The sequence below is a fragment of the Sceloporus occidentalis genome, unplaced genomic scaffold (genome assembly GCF_023333645.1).
Source record: "Sceloporus occidentalis isolate IW3139 unplaced genomic scaffold, rSceOcc1.0.p SCAF_5, whole genome shotgun sequence".
Taxonomy (NCBI): Eukaryota; Metazoa; Chordata; class Lepidosauria; order Squamata; family Phrynosomatidae; genus Sceloporus; species Sceloporus occidentalis.
In genome coordinates this window covers 107,874,903-107,898,841 of record NW_028316985.1, presented here as the reverse complement: position 1 = coordinate 107,898,841, position 23,939 = coordinate 107,874,903, and the positions used below count along the sequence as shown (strand labels likewise).

At 38.5% G+C, this 23,939-nt stretch overlaps 1 protein-coding gene across 3 annotated transcripts in view; it reads right to left on the bottom strand.

Moving 5' to 3' along the window:
* STIM2 (stromal interaction molecule 2) overlaps positions 1-23,939 on the bottom strand; it is a 79,813-nt gene that overhangs the window by 29,943 nt on the left and 25,931 nt on the right. For all 3 annotated transcript variants that reach the window (XM_089525064.1, XM_089525065.1, XM_089525067.1), the window contains exon 2: positions 14,041-14,171. In XM_089525064.1, the coding sequence (XP_089381190.1) occupies positions 14,041-14,171 (131 nt within the window). The remainder of the gene's footprint in view (positions 1-14,040; positions 14,172-23,939) is intronic.

Here is a 23,939-nt window from a genome sequence, read left to right as displayed (position 1 = left end):
CTCCAGGCCATCCACCAAGGTGACCAAAGGTGTCTCTGTTCCATAAACAGGTCTGAAAACAGACTAAAATTGATCCAGACAATCCAGATACTGGATGCTTTAGCACTTTATCCAAAAACTGAATACAGTTGGCCCTCCTTATCCATGGATTTTTTATCCATGGATTCAAGCATCCACAGTTTGAAAATATTTTTTAAAAAGTATAAATTCCAAATCACAAACCTTGATTTTGCCATTTTATATAAGGGACACCATTTTGCTATGCCACTGTATTTAATGGGACTTTAGCATTCACGGATTTTGTCATCTACAGGGGATCCTGGAACCAAACCAAATATCCACTGTATTGAAAACTGGATGATAACTGATAAATGTGATGGGATTCAGGGAAGGTTTTTTCAGTACTGCTTTTATAACTGTGCTTTTCTACCTTGTTTTTGTGAGGTATTAACCACTCCTCCTACCCACTCAGCTAATCTCCTTCTGGCTTTTTCCAAAATCCCAGGAAGGACTATTCACTCCATTGCCACGTGTGGTGGCTCACATCTCTGCAAGAATCCTGTCTACATTCTTATGTTGTAGAAACTGAAAAGTATCTGTTGTCACATCTACCGGATCTGTATTAATTACAGCATTCAGGTCAGAGTGGATCCAAGCAATTTTAAACTGCAAAGCAATTGGAAGGTTGTACGCAGCAAGCTGTCAAGTGGCCTGGATTCTCCTCTTATGGACCTGTGTGTAAAAGCCCACTCAGTACAACTCCACTGGCAGCTTCCTTGCAGTTGTGTACTTTCTTCTGGTTTCAATTCAGGAAATAAATAATTAAATAATGCTGCTCTGGGCCTAAAGCAGTCTTTGAGGGAAATGGCAAATTTTTAGTTTAAAAAAATTCAAATTCAAATCCTTCCCAAATTGTGTGGAAGGGGTTAGGGGGCCCTTTGGTGCCTCAAAAAGGCTAATGGGAACACATTAAGTACACAGGCCACACTTTCCCTCTGCTCTTTTAAACATACTTCCTCAGAACCAACATTAGCCCTCATGCCCTATTGAAAAATTAATCCTATGTCTGCAACACTGAGTGTGCACAAATTCTTCCCCCTACCTTTGCCAGCATCATCCTCCCCATTCAACAGGTATGTTGTTTGAATAAATAATTTAAAATGTGCATGGTTCAGTTGAAGGTAGGCACTTTTAAGTATCCTTTTTTGGACACAGTTTTCAGATACAGAACCTGAAGACCATGAATTAACTGTAGATCTCTACATCATTTTCACTAAAGATATTTGAGATTAAAGCCTGAAATGCACAGGCCAAAAAAAGCAGCTTCCGGCCACTCTGGGGGTGTGGTGTTCAGATGACGCACACCCCCAAGGTGGTCAGAAGCTACTCCAGTGCTGCGATCCAGTCCTTTGGACCAGATCAAAAAGGAGCTGGCAGTGGCCGGTTTGGGACTGTAGCGGTGGCCCACCGATCACGGTGCCCCAAGCAGGCCAACTGCTTCACCCCTAAATTCCATTTTATGCCCACATTGCTTTTATGTACTTTGATCACCAAATGGCACTGCTTATGTTTTATATAGCTTGTTCGAAATATTATATATTCTGCCTTAAGTAAAAGCTTATAGTGATGCTTGTAGAAATGTTTAATACAGTTTACAAAGAAAACATTTTGTCACCTCTCTCCTGGGACACATGTACACACAAGCAGGCTGTGAATAGGGCTGTACTGACCTCAAGCCTGCCCACAAGCTTTTGAGTAAAAATGTTGGTTTGCAAAGACTATCCCTACTCTAACAGTCACATCATACTTAACACAGCCTGACCAAAAAACAGTGTCACACCGCTAGAGTTTAGAAGTCACTTTGTTATCTGTATCTAGTTACTTTGTTGAGTAACAAGAATACATTTCCCATGACCTGAGCAAGAGTGAAGCTGTATTTTAATTTGTGTTACAAATAAAAGTTTCTAGTTATTTTCAACAGCTACTTTTAAAAGGTATTTTGAAAGGCATTCTATAGGAATATTTAAAGGTTTCTTCTTTTCTCATTCCTAAAGGGTTTTCTCTCAAACAAGAAATAAATATAAAAAAGTGGTGAACAGCCATGCAAAAGCACTGCAACTAGTTGCCTCTTCAGGAGAAACAGGTAATGCCAACATTACAAAGACTGTAATGAAGTGGTTCACTTGGAGTTGGATTCTCATCCCAAACTTTCTCTGTCCTGGAGGAGAACAGAAAAGTGAGGAGTGTGGGGAAGTGAAGGAAAGAATGAAACAGCATGACTGAATATGCATGTATCTGTGAGCATTGGTGTATTTGAGTGTGGCTGTGTGTGTGACAGTGTGTGTAAAATTTGCACATCTATTAAGTACTGAATTTATTTAAATAAAGCTGCTCTAATTTGAATGTTATTTCCTTGTAAAATGTTCAAATATACAGTACATGAATGGGCGAATGAACAAAATATTTTTATTCTTATACTATAACAAGCGGGGGGGAGGGGGATATCCACATGTAGATGTACAAGGGGTACATAGTTTGAGAATCAGTTGGCCAGTACAGACAGACCAAAATAAAGCTGCTTCGGGTCACTTTGGAGGTATGCTGTTTAAATGATGTATGTGTCCTAAGAGGTCAGAAACCGCACCAAAGCCATGCTCCAGTCCTAAGGACCGGAGCGCAGTTTTGGCACCACTTCTGGCCTCTTAAGATGCGTATGTTATTTAATCAGCATAACTCCAAAATGATCTAAAGCGGCTTTATTTTGGCCTATCTGTACAGGCCCAGTGTCAGCACAGAAGGAAAGCTACAAAATAACTTTCCAAGCTCTGGAGGCTACTGGAAAAGATACAATATCTCTGTGATTTGGCTTCAGTGAAATGTGCATACAATGAAAGTTCTCAACATGCATAAACCACTTCCCTCAGCTTTCACACCTCAGCATAAAACTACTGCTATGCTCGTCAATTAAAGCTTGGGAGTATGTATTTTGGACTATGTAATTAAAACTTGGAATAAAGCTTTATATAAACACACCTTTGTATAACTGATTAAGTTTGAGAAGCACTGGACTCAAAATGAGAGTTAATTATTTATCGTGCCATCAATCCATAGAAGTTCTTCCTATTTACATATTATATGCTTTATAATGTTTTATTAACAGAAAGTGTGTATTTAGTTCTGTTTTCGGATTCGGTTGTTCCCTTTCAGTCCTTCAACTGGATTTCAAGAAGCAAGCCAGCACTCAAGATTTTTCAATCCTTTTAACAGGCAACAACAATTGCAGCAGCTGCAGCCTTGCTCAACTTCATTTGTAGTTTCTACCACCAGCAGCCCTACTTCTTCAGGAAGAGGAAAGACAAGGATACTAAGTAAGATACAGATGGGAAAGTTGATGCTTCTGGGACGATGCCATTGTTGTTGTTGTTGTTTAAGTCAAGAAAGCACTTATCTGGAACAGAAAGGCAGTTGGGGATCCCTCATCCAGGAGAACTGCTGTGGTCAGAAAATCCAAAGGCTTTTCAAGAGTGTTTGCTTTTTATTTGCAAAAAAACCCGGAAGTGGTTGAACACCCACAATATACACATTTATTAAACAACAAGAATTCTTTTACATGTCTTTAGAACAGCTAAGGTCTTTTTAAAACTAGGACCGCCACTTTCTACATAATCACCATCTAGTACATTTCCTTTTACGTGAAATGTTCTTGTTTTCATTTGGCAAGCATAGTCTTGTTTTGGCAAGTACTCCTGTGCAAAGAAAAGAAACGGTATCCTCAAAAGGCCTTGGATTTCAAAACACAGCACATACAAAGTGTTCAATAATGCTTGGGAATACTGCGGAGAGTACTGCAATATTTAAAAACTAAGAATATCTATAAATCTCCTCACTCTATACAAAAATCACCTTTTCAGCCTATAAACATAAAATACAAAAAGTAACTGAACAGTCCACGTGGCTGTTCAGTATTAGCAGAGACAAGATGTTAACACAGGCTTTGCAAGAGACAAAGAGACTGTTTCACACACACCAATTTGAATAAACAGAGACTCCCAATTGCAAACAGAATAAAAGTGAAGCTTTTCCTCCCTTGCCTTTAAAAATCTCCAGTGCAAGTTTCTCTGTAATACATTAAGTTGTTTTGGCATTGAGAGTAAGTGCAAAGTCAATGCCCTTTTTGCCATAACAGCCCTCAAGTTGACCCGACTCATGGCGACCCTCTGGATAAGAGGTCTCCAAGGCCACCTGTCCTCCACTGCTCTGCTTAGGTCCTGTAGAAAGGGATATAGAAAGAGAGGAAGACTGCATGCTAGATGGACAGACTCTATTAAGGAGGTCATGGGCATAAACTTACTTGACCTAAGCAGAGCAATGGAAGATAGGGAGTCTTGGAGATGTCTCATCTATGGGGTCGCCATGAGTCAGGATCAATTCAAGGGCAGTTAACAAAAAAAAAATGCTGATGGGTTTTCCCAGAAGTCTTATTGACATGGCTCAATCAGATCTTGTGTTACAGCTTTTGACTGCTTTTGCTACATCTCTTCTCACAATTAATGCCACTCCATTTTTTCTTGTATTTTCATTTCCCAAGTAGAACACTGTGATTATTAAGCTGCGGTGAAATCATTTGTATGGAATTTACTGTCAGTATGAAGTCATAGAATCACAGAGACGGAAGAGAGCTCAAGGGCCATCTGATCCAACACCCTGCCGTACAGGAACACACAACCAAAGCACCCCGACAGATGGCCATCCAGTCTCTGTTTAAAACCTCAATTTTAGTCTGCTCATCCCAAGGATTGCTACAATTATACCTTTCATATCTTGTTTTACTATACCTAGCTTTGCATGGCTCAGGCTTTTCACTTTGCCAACCCATTTTAGTTAGCGGTTGTACTGTAAGATGCTTTCAATAAACAAACAACTCTGCCTTGTGGCATTCCATGAAATAGGGGAAATCTAACAATATCAGGGGAAACTATAAAAACTGGAATCAGCTTTAACAGGGCACAATTCCAGTACATCTGTGCAGAAACAGATTTTTAAAAAAAAACTGTATTATGCATTTCAAAATAATTTGTTACCTTTATGTCCCATTTTTTTACCCTATAAAACTACATTCAGGGCAGTACGAAACCCAGAAAAATATTTTATTTATTTTAAATAGGCAAACATAATAAAATAATTCCAAATACATCAATCAGAGCATCCTTCAAAAGCAACCCAGCTTAAATCCTAGAGGCCTATCTGTGGGTCAATCTACATTTTGAAAGAATATCCTCCAACACTGACTGATCCTTTTGCACAGGAGATATCTTCAGTTATATATCTGAGCAGAGGTGGTGTTGTGTAGCATTTTGAGCACTGGACTATGATTCTGGAGACCAGGGCTCAATTCCCTTTCAGCCATGAAACCCACTGGGTGACCTTGGTAAAATCCCATTCTCTCAGCTTCAGGAAATGTCAATGGCTAACCTCCTCTGAACAAATCTTGCCAAGAAAACTTCATGATAGGTTCACCTTAAGGTCATCATAAGTCAGAAATGACTTGAAGGCACACAGCACACACACAGTCAAACTTGCAGATTAAACCAAAATTTACTTCCTAATAACCAGTCAGAAAACAAAGAATGCTAAATGCAAGATGCCTAAGGGTAGATAAGTATTTTCCAAAAGAATCTTTCACAACTTGAGAGAGTACCTCTTCTAAATATGGACTAAACATACCATCTATCTTGAACACAAGAAAAAGGTCTTTGCTCACCAATGGAAAGACAACACAAACAACTGGCCTAGTCTCCCTCAGCAGTCAGTTCTATAGAATGTCAATTTAATGCTGTATTCATAATAGGATACAACATTAAAGTGATATTAGCCTAGAAAGAATCAGAATGTTGGTTCATCTTGCTCTAACTAGTAGCAGTTTCCCAGAGTATCAGGTAGATGTTTCTCCAAATACCTGTTACCTAAGGCCTTCTAACACATACACAAGCAAAAAGCCCAACATAACATTTCTTGTATAACTTTTTTCCCCATAAACCCTGTTCTATCGCTCAGTAATTTCACTTATCCTAACAAAACATATTTCACATAAATGAAGCAGCAGCATGCAGTTTGTGCCATTTACAAAATCCAAATTCATTTCCCTGCTTGAAATCTGCAGATGTCTCTGATTTACACCTCCCACTTTATTATGGAAGCTGCACTGAATCAAGAGGAGCAGAAGCAGCTGAGCAATTCACACCTTCCACTGTCTTTCAGAGGGATGACAGTGTTCAGCCAAGCCAGGCTGTGCTCTAACCCAGGGAATAAGGTCATGTTTGTACCACCTGCAGCTTTCTTGTACCATGGATGACATTCTGTATTCCTAAATGTACAACTCTGTATCTGGTGGCATTGCAATGAATTTACAATTTTCACTTGTATGTCCAACTGAATTGTATATCCAACAATAAAAAGTCCTAGCTTTGGGGGGAAAGGTGAGGTATAAATAAAGAAATACAATACAGTTGGCTCTCCCTTTTTGTGGGGGATCCGTTCTGGACCTCCCCACAAAAATGGAGACTTGCCAATATTCAAGCCCCGCAGGATTGAATGGGGCGTGTGTTTGCAAGTGTGTGCAGGGGAGTGCGCCCCATTGAAAATAACAGAGGTCGCCCCTCCGTGAATATTCAAGACCACGGCTCTCAAGTCTGCAAGAATGGAAGGGCAACTGTATTATCTTTTCAGGGTGATAGAAAATTAATATATGTAGAAGAAGTCTCTAGTCCATAAATATGCTTTAAGAAACATCTGGTGTTCCCCATCTCATTTAGGAGTTCACAACATTTTTGAACTCAGGTATTTTCTTTTTCTTCAAAATTTAAACAACATGGATAGATAACAATTTGACATATTAATGTGTTTGTACAAAGTCTGACACTCAAGTTTTTAGTCGGATACGGACTAAAAGCAGGAGGTGTCAGGCTTTCCACAATACATATTTTAATGCCAAAGTGTTATTTATTCATCATGCTATATTTAAATTTTGAACATGTAACACACAATATGACGACAATGTCATTTTTACAGTCATTTTTTTACAATTGCAAAAAAAGCTTCTAGAAAACATGTTCTCAGAGCAGTGTTACTTTTAGGAGTGAGAACTGTGTAGCTCTCCAGGCAACTTAAAGCAGCCCTAGCCAACATAGGCAATAATGAGCAATGCTGGGAGTTGCAATCTATCAACATCTGGAGGGCTGCAGAATTCCTGCCCTTGCCATAGAGTCTCATAAATATAGAAGAATTTCCCATGGAGTGATAGGATGCAAACTGTAGAGAAAGCAAACAGCTGTAGAAGAGTATAAAAGCAGCATATGACAGGTTAAGTTGTAACACACCTGGATAAATTACTCAGAGCTACTACTAAAAGTCTTTTTTTAAAAAAAAAAAGCATTCAGACAAAACAGTAGCCAGATGGAACCCCAGTAAGAATATTATCTCCCTAAGTCATATGCTCTCAGCCTCAGGGAAAGGCAATGGCAAACCTCCAAATAAATCTTGTCAAGAAACTCCCATGACCTTAGGTTCGCCCTGACTTGAATGCCTACAATAACAATAGTATTTACTTTATTATTATACAAGTTATATTGCAAGTTAAATCAAAGTAATTTGTGTGCTAATACACAGATTGCTATTTGATGTTAAAATACTACACTTACATTGTCATCATAACACATTACTTTTTGAAGAAATAAATGGTAATTAACTACACTTTACAAAATCCTCATTGTGTTCTATGAAATCTTTCAATCAGCATATTATCAAACAAATTAATCTGTTTCATATATATACTAATTCAGTGTAATTGCTTATACTGTATTTGTTCATAAGAACAAGTTACAAAATGATTGTCAATCGATGAAAGACTGCCATATTTACTGTACTTGTATCAACTAGGCTTCAGCATGAGACTAATCAAAACTTAAGAGCTACTAGAAGAGTATAAAAGAAATACAAATCAACTAGATTTTTCCAGGAAATTAATTCCAACCTTAGTACTAAACATTGTACAGAATATGTTGCTCACTAATTAACATTCCTGTTATTGTGATCTTATTTTATAAAGGTTGCTTCCTGTATAGTTATTTTTTATGGACTTTCCTTCCTCTGGCAGAATTTTTATTTAATATAATTACAACAATCCATTAAATAGAATTAGTAGGGAAACTGAAGGAATGGAAAAGATCTGGAAATGCAACTATGTACCAAAGTGAATACTCTATATAAGCATAAAAACAGGAAAAAAGAAACCATGATTGCATGATTACAGAACTTTCAGGCTAATAATGTACATACTGTACACAGCTTCTAAATGCTACATGATCACTACAATATAATAAATTTTAAGATGAGTGAACATCTTCCTAGATTATACTACTTCTAAACTTATTTCTATTAATTGTACCTGCAATATCTATGATGAACTAGCTTCCCAGTGCCATCTCTTCTTTTTAAATTTATCACTAGTTATTTGGTATGCAGTAAGCTAAATGGCACTCACTAAAATGAATTACTTTCTCTCTCTCTCTCTCTCTCTCTCTGTGTGTGTGTGTGTGTGTGTGTGTGTGTGTGTGTGTGTGTGTGTGTGTGATCACTTTCCAAATCTGTGCTTTCTTCATCCCCCATTACATTACATATGAAATAAATGTTCCTTATTGTTCGAACAATTTCAACATTTGTCTTTTCTACCAATGTACGCAATCAGTCTTCCAAGTGAAATAACTTTTGAAAAAGATTTGTATTACAGCTATCACATATACAGAAAACATCTTTGTGTGCTTTTTGAAACAGAAGAGACCACATCTGAAGAGGTAGTACTCATTCTGCACCCCATTCTAGAAAATGGAGAGGTGAACATTGAAGCCTACTTTATTGCTGTTGTATGCCTTCAAGTTGTTTTGACTAAAGGCAACCCTAAGGTGAACCTATCAGAGAGTTTTCTTGGCAAGATCTGTTCAGAGGAGGTTTGCTATTGGCTTGTACTGAGGCTGAAAGCATGTGTCTTGCCCAAGGTCACCTATTTTAATCATTTGATTATTTTAATAACAGCCTTATTATCTGGAGGGATAGAAAGATCGTTTCTGAGGTGCAAAACAGACTCCTCTAACAAGTTTTTCTTATTATCTGCAAAGAAAGAAATTTAGAGAAAATATTTGCAGATATGTTTTAGCTTTAATCTCACAAAATTAAAGAAATTATATGAGCCTTCTCAAATCTTAGATCTTTGGGGAAGAATTTTTGCTCTGTCCCAGCCCATCACAGCTTGGTGAGGACATGGGAGAGTGCCTTCTTGGTGGCTTGTCCCATACTGTGGGACTCCCTGCAACAGACAGCCAGGCTGCCCTTTTCTCTGCTCTCTTTCCACTTGCAGGTAAATACCTTTTTATTTATCCTAGTGTGGCAGACAGGTTTTTTTTAATGGCATGTACTGTACTTTATTAGATGTAATTTAAACATATTTTAAAAAACATATTTTGATATTCTACAAGCAACCTTGAATTTTCCTAAAACAATATTGATAGCGAGTAAGCAATTGTTATGGGTTTAGAAGCCTTTTCTACCAAGGGACTACAAACTGCCACCACCCCCCACCCACCTGTAAAGAAACCTCAAAGTGGTAGCAAGTCAACTATTGTTTTTGAAAAACAGTTTTTGATCTTTAGCAGAGAAAGAGGCCCCATTTAGGTGAGTTGCCTCTTCTGACAACTTTCAGAAGAGGTATACAACCTTTCTCTCTTTTTTGTCAGAGAAAGGACAGTCTGCAGGGTGGGTCAAAAGCCATAAAAACAGGATAGTGTGGGAAATTGTGTAAAGCTCTAGGGCAGTCCTTTCTCACCCAGCACTATATGATGCCTTGTTATAAAATGTCAGTGAAAAGGTTCTGAATGTTCTAAAGAACAAATAAGATCTGGGAAATGTGATTATGTATTATAAAGTAGAGACACCAGGAGTTTCACTATGAATTCTGGATAACTGGCCAAGTGGCTTGGAGGGCACTACAGAATAAGATGGATTATAATGCCTTATCACTCAGGTCAATAAATAGGTGGGTGGCTGTGTTAGTCATAGTCTAAAGCAGAATGACAAAGTACTTCCCTTCCAAAGGTTGTTGACTGCTGCACTTTTCACAATTAGTTACTCCAGCTAAGGCTGCTGCAAGCTGACAACAACTGGAGGGCCACACACACTCCATCCCTGGCCTAAAGTGTACTCTCAAGGGGGGGGGGGCACTTATGAGTTGATAACTGTCTTTTCAAAGTTATGGATCTTCTTGTCCAGCCATTAAGGTGTGCATTTTTTAAAATTGATTTTATTATAATTTTAAAAAACACACATAAACTTAAAAATCAAACATTATACATACATATTTTCAACACTGCTACAAAGTGCACCCCCAGGACCATATATACCATTTAATTAATCAGTCTTCCAAAATTGCAATGACTCTCATGGAGGCATACGCCCCTTTTTCTTATAAAAACATATTTATACACTTATTCCATATCTCTTCAAAATCATTCCTCTTCCATTTTTTTAACTTTAAGTCTACCTGTTAATTTATCATTAATAGCAATATCCCAAACTTCTTTATATCATTCTTCTATTTGCTGGTTTCCTTAATTTTTCCATTTTCTTGGTATTAGTAATCTTGCTGCTGTCAATAAATTTTGATAGCTTGAGTACATTTAACCTTATCAAAATTGATAATAAAGTAATATCTGGGCATATTTCAAGATTTTGTCGTGTTATCTCTCTTATCTCTTCAAATACCATTTGCCAGAATATCTGTACATATTTACCATATCTTCTTGTGTACAAGTTGATCTCATGGATAAGTTGAGAGAAAGTTTTAGGATTTTGATATGACCTGTGGATATGTTGAGGGTAAAACTTAGGGGAGGAGAAGGATTAACATTGGACTGGAAAGACAGGACCTGGAGGAAATGTGGTGCTTAAAGGATTTAACATCAGACTGGAAAGGCAGGAACTGGAGGAAATGTGGTGCTTAGAAGGTTTTCTATGGGACTGGGAAGGCAGGAATATGGAGGAAATGTGGTGCTTGGAGGATTTAACTGGAGGGAATGTGGTGCTTGGAAGATTTAGCATCAGACTGGAAGGCAGGTACTGGAGGAAATGTGGTACTTGGAGGATTTAACATCTGACTGGGAAGGCACGAACTGGAGAAAATGTGGTGTTTAGAAGGCAAGGAAGATACTGAGGGAAAAGGAAGGACAAAAAAGAAGGGTTTTCCATCGGATTGAGAAGTGAGTCACCTCTTACACATACTCACTCACTCACTCACTCACTCACTCCTACCTTGCAGGTCTTTCAGAAATCACTGCCAAGGCAGAAAAAGTGGGGCATCTGGGTAGTGCTTATTTTAGAACCTTTCTAACCAGTTTAACTGTACTGACCCATATATAAATCAACCCAAGATTTTTGGGTCAATTTTGGGGCATAAATTTTTCGACAAGGTGTGCATTTTGCCCTCTTTGTGTATTTTAATTTTTCATTAATGAGGCAATTAAGATTGTGATCCCCAATTTATGGAACAGTAGCTACTACGACCTATGAAGTACTCTCTATATAGAAACTTACATGGATGCATCCATGTTACAAGTATGCACCTAAGCAATCAAGGACATCCACACAGTTTTGAGAGACAGAGCCCCAGTCGCACAGTGGTTAAATGCCTGTACTGCAGCCACTCACTCAAAACCACAAGGTTGCGAATTCAAGACCAGTGAAAGGGCTCAAGCTCAACTCAGGCATACATCCTTCCGAGGTCACTAAAATGAGTACCCAGATTGTTGGGGGCAATTAGCTTACACCTTATAAACCGCTTAGGGAGTGCTTAAATGCACTGATAAGCGGTAAAAAAATGTACCTGCTATTGATGTTGCTATTGCTGTATTACTGAGAGAAACTCCAGTTAAGGTAATTCTAAACTCTTTGGTGATCTTCTTACTTTCAGTGTCTGTCTTTTGCATTACTATGAGGTTGTTCATATTCTTAAATCTCAATTTGTACTTGAGGCCAAACCAGAAATCATGGGACAGTCACATAAATGTATGCATATACCTATGTGGTTCATACAGTATATAACCTGAGGGGGCTTTCACTTTTCAGCAGTGGATACTGTTGCTTAGAAAAGTTTAATCCACTCTTTCCTCTACCCTAAAGTGTTGTGCTCCATTGGCTAACACTTTTCTTTAAGCAACTGACACCAAAGAAGTAAAATGGGTGGATTGGGATAGTTATTTAACTAATAAAAATGTTTTTCAAAGTGGTGCCATCTCCCCCTTTCCATCTACTTTGGCCTTATTTCTATGCATCAACACAGCTGTATCCAGAAATTGTATTATAAAGCCTTAGACCTTCACCCAAGCTCATCAACTGTCCATTCTGTGTCTCTATTTCCCACCCCCTGCAGTTGGCTAAAGTTTAGCCAGAGGTTGTCCAAGGCAGATAAATATTTTTTGTTATTATTAAGGAGAGCACTACTTAAATAATCTAAGATCTTAACAGTTTCAGAGGCAATAATATTTCCTTAACTGGTCTTGTTGTCAAAGATTTCTAATCCTAATCGTCAAAAAAGAACCCTCTTATCAACAGACCAAGTATCCCATTCAATTCTGAACATACTGTTCAGGGGCCAGGAACACAGGTCTGGTGAATATTTAAATAAGAAGCTATCTCAGTTCAAAAATAGGTTAACACCATACGGTAAAATGTGAATAGAGCAATCCAGTTCCCTTTCCAATCATCCTGAAATTTTCCACTCTCGTTTTCTTTATTAAATTTAACAACTCTTTCAAAAGTCGCTGCCTTAAGCTGCTATTAACAACAGCCTACACTAACCCACTCCAGGAAAACCACTAAAAAGAGAAACACATGGAAATACATCCAGTACATCCATACATTGTGAAAGAAGACTTTTCAACCTCCAAGATATAAATCAGTGGGACTGACTAACTTCATCCTTCAGTGATGAACTGGCAAGCCTGCTGAGAGCAAGAAAATACCACAGAACTGCAAATTGTCTAACTCAATACAATTCACAGATCTTCTTATTAGTTCTTTATACGGATTGCATATCATGTCCAGCAAGCATTCCACTCCTCTAAGATAGGTAAGAAACCTCTTGCAATCTGTATCCAAAGCTAATGCTAGGGATGAGGAAAATATTTGAAGATGGGGGGGAGGAGTGAACTTCTTGGGAGTCAGGAAACCCTGACTAGGAGAGTCATCTAAAAAGCCATTTTTCACTTTTTCTCCCAAGTTTTCAAAGAGACTGAGGATTACTCCACCCACCTGCAATCCAAATTTATCTCGCCCCATACATGGCCATATAATCACCACCTATGCTCTGAGAGCTGGAACACAGTAAGAACATAATCTCCCAAGACCTACAGAAGGTCCATAGTAGGTCTCAGAAGATACTCACCTCATTGTGTGCCAGCTACCAGAACACAGCTGGTGACAATCCTTAATAGCCCTTCACAAATATCTTTCATGAATATTGAGTGGGCAAACTGTTTTACAAGCAATAGTTTCAGACGTGAGCTGCCAATTCCACTCTTAAGGGACATAACTTGGTTATTTCCCAATGGTTGTGGATAGCTCCCTTAGCCATCTTAATGATGGGGGGTTGATACTTGCTGTGAATGATTATTCTAAGGTGTCTGAAGGAGCAATCCACTCGCATCTGTGGCTGAATTTTTAAAAAATGAACAAAGAAGGTGAGGGAAGGTCTGTCAATTGCTAACTTCTGCCTTAAATCTGAGTGTCTTCAAAGCTCCTACCTTGTAATGTTATATAACAAAATTGAAGGAGGGATAGAAAGGAGCAATAGTTGACATAACTTAGAACTCTGATCAGAACTTTGACCCTGCTTTGATCAGTTGGCACGAGGGAATAACCCTCTATGGAAGTTTTGTCCCTCTTCATACATTTTCATTTTTTCAAAGGTATTGAAATGTCAAGTCTTTCCTCACTTACCTCATCACTTTCATTTACTTCAATGCCACCATCCTTGTCATCATCCATTTGTTTATGAATTGTGCGGAGAGCTTCCAGGCTGTATTTATCTTCCTCAGTAAAGCATGGTGGGCTCAATAGATGACAAGAATCTGAGGGGAGAAAGGGGGAGGAGAATATTACCATCTTGAAGAGCCACATGGAAGAAACAAAAGGTTTAGTGCAAGAAACCTGTACCTGCTAAGTGACCATTTCTAGTTTCCTAGTGCTCATAAACCAGTTTAACCTGCATACTGCTACTATTATTTTTATTTATTCATTTTTAATGTACTAGAGACCTTTCTCAAAATCTAACTCAATACAATTCACAGATCTTCTTATTAGTTCTGTAATTTCAGATGTACCATGCCAGGTGTCAAAAGAATAACATTTATAGACAGCAAAAACTCTACTTCCCCTTTACTAATTATTACGCCACAACAGGAAGGGAATACCTAGATGCTTTCATTTTTCTGTAGTAAGTACATTATTAAGTGAGCATATACTTAGCATATATTTAAAGGTACATCAGTTCCAGACTTCACCCTTGTAACTTCTGTCTTTAGAGTGAACAGACATCTTCCACAGGAGAACATCTATTTAATGTCAAAGAGCTCTATCATCTTCTATTTTTATATTCCATACACATATATACCAATGTTCCAGGTGCCCACCCATTCAAGTAAAATGTATCCAGTTTCAATATAACAGTTTCAATTAGGATCTTTTTAGCATTTTAATGTCAGCTACAATGACACACTAGAAATAGAAGTATCCCCATGCTTTATTTTAATTATTAAGCTTAAAATACGATAAAGAATAACTGTCAAATAGCTACTGGGTAGCAGCAACAGTGGGAGCAGACACTGGCAGAAGATCTCTCAGAGACAAAATGATAATGACACTTGTTAGTATTGCACAAAAGGAGTCATGGTAAACCCTTTTTGAATGTCTTCAGCCACGAAAATCCTATGACGACACAATCCCTTTTTTGTGTGTATATAAGTGTCATTACATCTAATTCAAATGTTACCATAAAATTACCACAGTTCCTACATTTCATGATACGTTCCATAATATAATCATTTATTAACTAAATTCAAATTAAATTCCAAAATTCATACACACACACACACACACACACACACACACTCCCCCTGACCCGCAGGGAACAGTTTTATTTATTATAAATAACATCTACTTTAAGAGTCCTATTCACAGACTTGTACCCCACCCCATCCCATATTTTCCAATTTCTGAACCAAACTTGTTCCTTCAATTGCCCCATATAAATCCCTCTTTTTTTCCTGCTAGTCAAACATCATATATTCTGATATATAATACTTCCATTTACTAAGGTCCTATCATTCCTTCTTCCACCCATATGCTATCATTGCTTGCGCTGCTTTGAATAATTGTTTTATTAAAAAATTATCGTCCTTATTTAATCCTATATGTTTAAGGCTTAGAGGTAAACATCTTTCTTTAATCAGTTCCAATTCATGTCCTATTATTCCATTTATTTCTTGTTTTATATCCTTCAAAAATCTTTGTATTTTATTATACAACCATTACATATGGATATGAATTCCTTTTCTTCCATAGCTATGCCAAACGTATGGGGATGAACCTTTCTTTATATATGACAACTGAAATTGTGTTCTATTGTTTTAAATTACCATTCGCTTACCTCTGTATTTTTATTTTTATTTTTTCTCTTGCATCCAATACTGAGTATCCATTTTATTTATCTTTGCATTCTTTTCCCATAGCCCTAATAAGCTTGCTAGGAGATTGAATTGACTGAGACAATGCAAAATGAAACAAGAGATAGTGCCAGAAATGAAATTCCCAAATCAGATGGTATTTAATGAGATGCTGGAGTACAGCAGAAGATGACTACATGTAGCAATGTGGCTAATAACACAACTGGACTCAAGCCAAAAGGATGTTCAGCTGTTGATGTGCCTCTGCCTCTAGCTCTTCGTGTTGCCTGTGGTTTTGTGGGTGATATAGGCTGCCAGTTTGCAGTGGCCTGGGGCCGATTTTAGGGCTCGGGATTTTGGAGCAACCACATGGTCCCAAGCCCTAGTACACCTCGGCGGTGCCATCATGGTGCGGCCCTGCCCACATGCCATGATGACGCAAGTGTGGTGCAGCATCCATATACCACAGCGCTGTGCTTGTGTCATCATCACACGACAGTACGCCAATGGTGCACTCATGGCGTCTGCCGTGAGCACCAAAAAAACCATTTTAGCGGATTCTTCTTGGTGCGGAGAGAGGCCATGCGGCTTGGCTGCTGCGGCATCCCTCAGCAGCAAAAACGGGTGCCTCCAGCCCGCCCTTTTGGGGCGGTCTGTCAAGCCCCGTAGTTTCCAAAATTAATTCTTGCTATATCTCTTCCTGAAACTTTCCAGATGCTAGGATCTGCTACTTAGTTGAAGCTTCAGCTCACAGTGGCACATCATGGCTTCATGCTCCACTAATATTCGAATCTTCGAGCAGGGTTCCCTTAGACAAGACTTTTTTCCTTCCATGACTTTCAACACCTTCTTTTTTTGCTACCAGCAATTCAACCCACCATAACTGTTCCCAACTTATGTTTTCTTTAGCTTCCTAGCTAAAACCTCTGCCTAGTTATGTTCTTTACAAACCAAACCAATTTGTTGATACTCCTGACCAATTGAAGTCATTTTCAAACTGAGAGACAACTCTCCCTTTCATAGCAACCATTATAAATCTAGAGAAAAGAAACATTCATAGCAGGTATTACAATGCAAACTACAGTATATTGAGCAAGGTGTCCCACATTGGGAGAAAGATGAAAATTAAATAAATAAATAAATAAATAGTTTATTCACACCATGTCAGTCTATGACCATTTCTATATCTATAAAACTTGCCCTAAACTCAGTCTCTCAGATGAATTCACTCATCTGAAAAATCTTAATATCTCCTATACTGGATCATAACTTTAGCTTATTTCAGTGGCTATAAGATAAATACATGAAAGGCAGGAGATAATAATTCAGATACCACATTGCATGTTTTTGTCACTTTCCACAGTCCACACATGGAATGTGACTTGCTGTCTACACAATCTGGAACCCTGGTGACGTTCTCCTCTTCCAAAGGGCACCCTTCATGTGTGGAGAGCAACAGAATTGCATAATGAAGTGATAGGACTAGCACACTCTCCTCCCTTGCATACCTTATGACCAGTAAGCATCCATTTTCCCTTTCTCTTCTGTTCCCTAAATTTGAACACACACAGGGACACACACACATCACAGCTCTGAGGATTCTTTGTGAAAGGCAGGGTAAAAATAACCAAAATAAATATGGGCAGATTAACAAAATATTATAAATAAAGCCTAGGCTCCAGAAGAAGCCAATCCCCATCCCATCCCACAATTAAAACAATTTTTGGAACTTGGGGAATTTGAACTGCAGCAGAGGATGGGCCTCTCTTGCCTGTGCCTAGAACTGCTCTCGCTCATAGTCCATGTGCAGGCATGAGTAACCATGGCTGCAGACATGATGCATCCATGCAAAGGGGTTCACTACATCACTAAAAAGATCAACTGGTTCTTGTTTTTACACAAGTTGTCCCTCATATCACATTTAATGTATGATGCTGTCCTGAAATTGTGTTCTGTTTATCCTGTAAAAGGAGGTCTGGTTTTTTTCCTTTTTGGTTTTCTTACAGAACAGATGAGTGAAACTGTCAGTTCCCTTGAGCACTAGTCAAGAGAACACTTGATACCTCTCACAGATCAAATTCTGAAGGCGAAGGGAGGACAGTGACCTGATTGAAAATTAAAAGACAAGTCACTTTATGGTTGTGTGGGGAAGGGGGGGGAATCAAGCTGATCTCCTTTGCTTCTTTTGGCAAACTCAGAAACAGGATTTTTAGCCACATATTTATTTTACTTTATTTACATATTTATTTTACCTGATACTAAACTCATATTTTTAATTAATATTCTTACATTATTGTTAATACTATTAAATGCTTTTACCCAATAATAATTGGGTAATAGTAATATTTTAGTCTAGCATCTAATAATAATTGGCTTATTAAAAGTGTAGTTCATATCATTTACTAAGGGGTTAGAGTTGATTTCAGAAAAATATAGGTGACAAAGAGCATTTACATCTAGAATCAGTTTTAAAGTTGCAGCCGAGATATAATGTAGATTTAAAACCTGTTGAATTTTGTTTTTTAAACAGTGTTATGCCTGTAGATATTTAAGGCCAGTAGCAGCCCCTGACATGTCCGACTGCTTGGGAATGCAGCCTAAATTGGGTGTTTGGCTCCATTTATAGCTAAATACCAACATGAGCTCTATGGTCAACAAGTACCATAACGAAAAGTTGAAAAGAACTTTTTCTACCTTCATTAAAAAAACCAAGTCTACAAAGTAAAATAAAATTAAATAAAGCAAGATGGTAAAAAGAAGGAAACTGGTATGACTGCAGAAAACTCAGCTCAAACTTCATGGAGTCTGATCTCTTCTAAGAACACAATAAGCTCCCTTTGAAACAAGTTTCACATCCAGTCACTACTTCCATTGTTTTAGCTTAACACAGCTGTTCAAAGAGGTCATATTCACACAGGAGAGTTTGTCTTTACCACAGCCAGTTTTGCTAATGGCTTTCAAGATGATAAATGATACTCTGGATTTGCCCTGATATTCAACAGAAAAACAGGTAAATCGATTATGTAATGCATTCTCTACAGTTGCAGCTGAGTAATTTTATTCTGAATCAACTTTATCTGTAAAGTTAATTAATATGATTTGACCAGCATAACTGTAGAGCTTTTAATCTGGTAATTCAAAATAAGGCTGGAGATGTAAACAGTTTCTTATATCAATTTACCTAGGAGAAAAGCCTAGTGAACTCTATGTAAAGGATTACCCAGAAGAGCTGAATATGGATAGACAGAAAGTTTGCTGCCCTCTAGGTACAGGAATGGAGAAGACCCAGATTCAAATCACCACTGACCAAAAAAACTGCCTTGGGGACACTGCCAAGTCATCCCCCCCACACACACACACACACACAGGCTTGCATTTTGTGTTTTAATAAATGTATAAAAAACCTCTTTTCCCCCAAAGGTACCTATGGTGAAACAGATATTTGAAACACTACCAGAACCAGTAAAGGCTGTTTCCCTGAGGAAATAGAGAACATTTACAGCCCAAACAGTAATGTCATGACATGTTAAACACTGAAAGGACTTTCCTTCAGCTGAAAGGATTGTTTGCTGTGATAAAAGCCATATAACAATAGACAACTGTTTCTCCCGCAGCAATAACTACAAAGTTGCTCCCTTCTGCATGCTGTAGAACTATAAACTACAAAGCAGCTATAAAGAGACTTGACCTATCAAATTCCTCCATGCCTTTATGTACATTAATGAGCCAACGTCTAGAGAAAAGGCACTATAAACTTTGGTCATGCAGATAGGCACCTACCATCTGGTAGGTTGCTGGAAAAATCCAAGGATGCTAGCTCAATGGATGCAGGCATAAAACTAGCCTATAATATGATAAGAGGGTGGTAGAGTATTTCTCTTTATTGCAGAGTAGATGAAAAACCATAAACACCACCACTCACAGATAAATGAAAAAGAGAAATCCATAATATCTGTTTCAGTCTGTCCTCATATTAAGCGCTTACCACCAAAATCTAGTTAACACATTTCAATTGGTATAGCAGAAAATGGGGCCAACCACAGCAAAGGGAGTAATGGGTTTAACGCATTACCAAATCCAAAATAAGAATAGTGACTAGAATTCAAGTTCCCACTTACTGCCCTTCGGTTTAGGACCTAATTTATAAAGGCAAGAGGGAAAATGAAGGTGGAGAAAGCAGACTACCAGCTGCAAAAGACACTCTTCCCTCTAGTGCCAATTTTCTCCTACTCAAAGATCCTTTATGCACTTAAGAAGCCTACCCCCTTCACAGCTTAAAATCTCCTTTGGGAATGGTTGATTTGGATCAGAGTGAAAAGCATTTTTTACAGTTCAAATAATCCCTATGCCAAAAAGACTACTTAAACTGCAAAAGAGGCAGACTTTGTAACAGCTGAAAGGATTCTGAAAGCATAAGAAAACTGAGGTTGGAGAGTGCATGTCATCAAGTTCATATCCCATGAACTCTCTTTCCCTTCCAACTCACCATACAATGCAGGGAAGAAACTAAACCCTCCTACACAAGCTGTACCAGGCAGCTTGGAGAAGTCTGTTCCAGCCACAAAGCTGTCCTTATCCAGCTTTAACAAGCTGGGGGGAATCTCCCATTTATTTATCACCTTGTACCCTCATGTACCCACATGATTCCAAACTTGTAAGGAGCATTATCTGCAGGTTCCACTATGACATTCTTAGGATGCCAAACTTTCACTGACTTGGAGATGAGCTGGCCTCTGAAAGGAGTTTCCTTCTGGTAGGAATTTCACAGACCTGCAAACACAGATATTCTACACAATTATCCACAAGGCTGCATAGTAATACTGACCTCAATAACCTGTCCTTTGTCAATCAACATGGAATGCCACTTTATCCAAATAATGGTTTTATATAATCCTTCACACATCCATAGGTGATCACAGGGATCCCATTAACTGTATAAACCAGGTCAGAATCTCCAGGTGCCTGGAGACACAAAGTACTTTGTAATATATTTTATATGAATATGGCAGAGGATTGGACTGGATGGCCCTTGTGGTCTCCTCCAACTCCTCCAACTCCGTCATTATATGATTCTATGTGTACACCATACGGGCATTAAAGCTGTGAACCCTATGACCACCCCATGAATTTCACATGGTGTTCTTAATGAAATAAAACTCAGAAGTGGTTTGACATTGCTTTCTTCTGAAGTATATACTGCAGCACCTGGTATTCCTTAGTAGTTCCCCATCAAGACCTGATTCTGCTTAGCTTCTAAGATCAGATAAGATGTAGTGTCTTCAGGGTATTAATGCCTTTAAAACATAAATGCCTAGAAAACATTTAAAATTTACAAGCATAAGTGAGAAGCTGCTATTTCTGGTCCTGGACAGTTGAAAACATCATTCTATGTTCAAAATTATGCAACACAGACACACACATAAATCCGTATTATAGTTGGGCTGCACTGCTCTGAGATTTCCATCTATATTTAGAACGTTCCAGAGTAGGTAGGAACCTGAAGTGGTTTGATATAACTTCCTCTGCAAATGGTTTATCATAGCAACTGGAAAAGGCTGGGATGCCAAGAACAGGAAATACAAACAAAAGGCAGTCTGTTCTTAGTTTCACAGTGTTTCCTCTCTACTGGTGAAAGGGAGAAGGATATGGCAGTATCTTGACTGACAGAGAAAGGTTCTGATATATTTTTTTTAAAGTGGGAGGGTAGGATATTCATCAAGACAATGGTGGTGAAGTTAGCCAGGAAGGAAAGGGAGTGCAATACAAACAAGGACAGACAGAGACTTGAAAACCTCAATGCTTACACTCTTTTGTTCTACTTGATCCTACCTATATCACTCATACCAACACATGTAACTCCCACCTACTGCTCAGAGGCAGATCCTCTTCTTCTCTCGCCAAAAAGGATTTCTATCTTGAATACAGTACTATCATATCCAAAAAGAAGCAACTTTCAAAACAAAATGCCAGAGACAGTAAACCACTACATTTCAGGAACATTAACCACTATGTTGGGGTATAAAAGAACAAAGTGCAGTTTGCTAACATAAAAAAGAAACAACAATTGATGTACTGTATTAGAAAACTCAAGAATGGAGCAAATTGAAGATAGGCTAAAGCTTATCTGAGGATCTGCTCTGTGGCAATACAAACAACAAAGACAAACATCTCTGTCTCCACTATTGCTATATAATCATAGAGTCAGAAGAGACCTGAAGGGCCATCCAGCCCAAACCCCTGCCAGGCAGGAAAACACAAAAGCACCCCCCAACAGATGACCATCCAGCATCTGTTTAAAAACTTCCAACAAAGGAGATTCCACCACACTCCAAGGCAGCATATTCCTGTCGAATAACTCTTACTGTCAAGAAGTTCTTCCTAATGTTCAGATGGAATCTCTTTTTCTGTAGCTTGCGTTTCCAAAGAGCTGGGCAGAGTGGCAATGAGTAGTCAGAGGTCTTTTACACACAGGCCCAAGAGGGAACAATCTAGACCACTCAAAGTCCCACTGTGAAGAACTTACCCAGCACTTTTCAGATAAAATCACTCTGGCGCACTCTGACTCAGCTGCTATCATTGACAGAGATGCCAGAAACGTTGGCTCCAGCTTGTCCAGTGATAATGGATACTCTTCAATCTGTACTACTTGAGGTGGCCACAATTCTTGCAGAAGTGAGAGCCACCACATGTGTGTCCTTCCAGATTTGTTTAAAAAGCCAGGCGACAATAAGACAGAGTTCCAGCATGCTTAAAGGGTGCAATTATGAAATCATTACTGAAAAAGCTCTGCCTGGATCCCATTACAGTGGACAAACATTAGCCAGCTTCTAACATTTTATTTTTGGGCAAAATATTGGAGTGTGTGGTGACCTCCCAGTTCCAGGAGTTTCTGAATGCGACAGATGATGTTATATCTGAGGTAGGCAAAGTGAAACTCACAGGCCACATGGAGCCATTGTTGTTGTTGCTGTTAACTGCCCTTCATCCTCAACTCATGCCAACTCTGTGGATGAAGACCTCTCCAAGCCCCCCTATCCTCCACTGGTCTGCTTAACTCTAGTAGATTCATGTTTGTAGTCTCCCTCATTGAGTCTATCTATCTGGCATGTGGTCTCCCTCTCTTTCTCCTGCCCTCCACCTTTCCTGGCATTATTGTCTTTTCTAATGAGTCATGCCTTCTCGTGACAACTTTAACTTGATTATCTTGGCTTCTAAAGCTATTTCTGTCTATATCTCCTCAAGAACCTACTTGTTTGTCTTTTTGACTGCCCATGGCATCCTCAACTCTTCTTCTCCAGCATCACATCTCAAATGAGCCGATTTTCCTCTTAACCACTTTCTTCACTATCTAGCTCTTGCATTTCCCAGCTCTTGAAGAATACAATGGCTTGGATGATTCTAACTTTAATGTTCAGTTGCATATCTTTACTCTTTAGGATCTTGTTTAGTTCTTTCATAGCTGTCTTTTTCATTCCTAGTTTTCTTCAGATTTCTTGGCTGCAAGTCTCCATTCTCATCAATGTATGGGATCCAAGGTTGATTTCTTAATTGAATATGTGTAGATCCTCTATGGTCATTATTTTTATTTTATTTATGTTCAGCATTAAGTCTGCCTTTGCACTTTTTTCTTTTGCCTTCCTCAGTAATTATTCCAAATCTGAGATGTCTTCCATTAGTAGTATGGTGTCATCCACATTTCTTACATGTTGATTTTTCTTCCTCCTATCTTCACAGCTCCTTCTTCTGACTCTAAACCTGCTCTTCATATGATAATCTCAGTGTACAGGTTGAACAAATAGGGTGATAGAATGCAGCCTTGCCTGAACCCTTTGCTATCTGGGAACTATTCTGTTTCTCTGTATTATTTTCTAAAGTAGACTCTTGTCCTAAGTACAGATTTCTAATCAGAACTATCAGATGAGTTGGGACTCCCATGTCTTTCAGTGCCATCCATAGTTTTTCATGATCCATGGAGTCAAATGCTTTGCTATAATTTGTAAAGAACATGCTGATTTTCTTCTGGAATTCTGATGAGCTTCTTTAACCATCATATGTTTACAATATGGTCACTAATGCATCTTTCTTTCCTGAATCCTGCAGGGACCTCTGGGATTTCTATCTCCATATATGGTTGGAGACTGTATTGTAAAATTTTGAGCATGTTTTTGTTTGTGT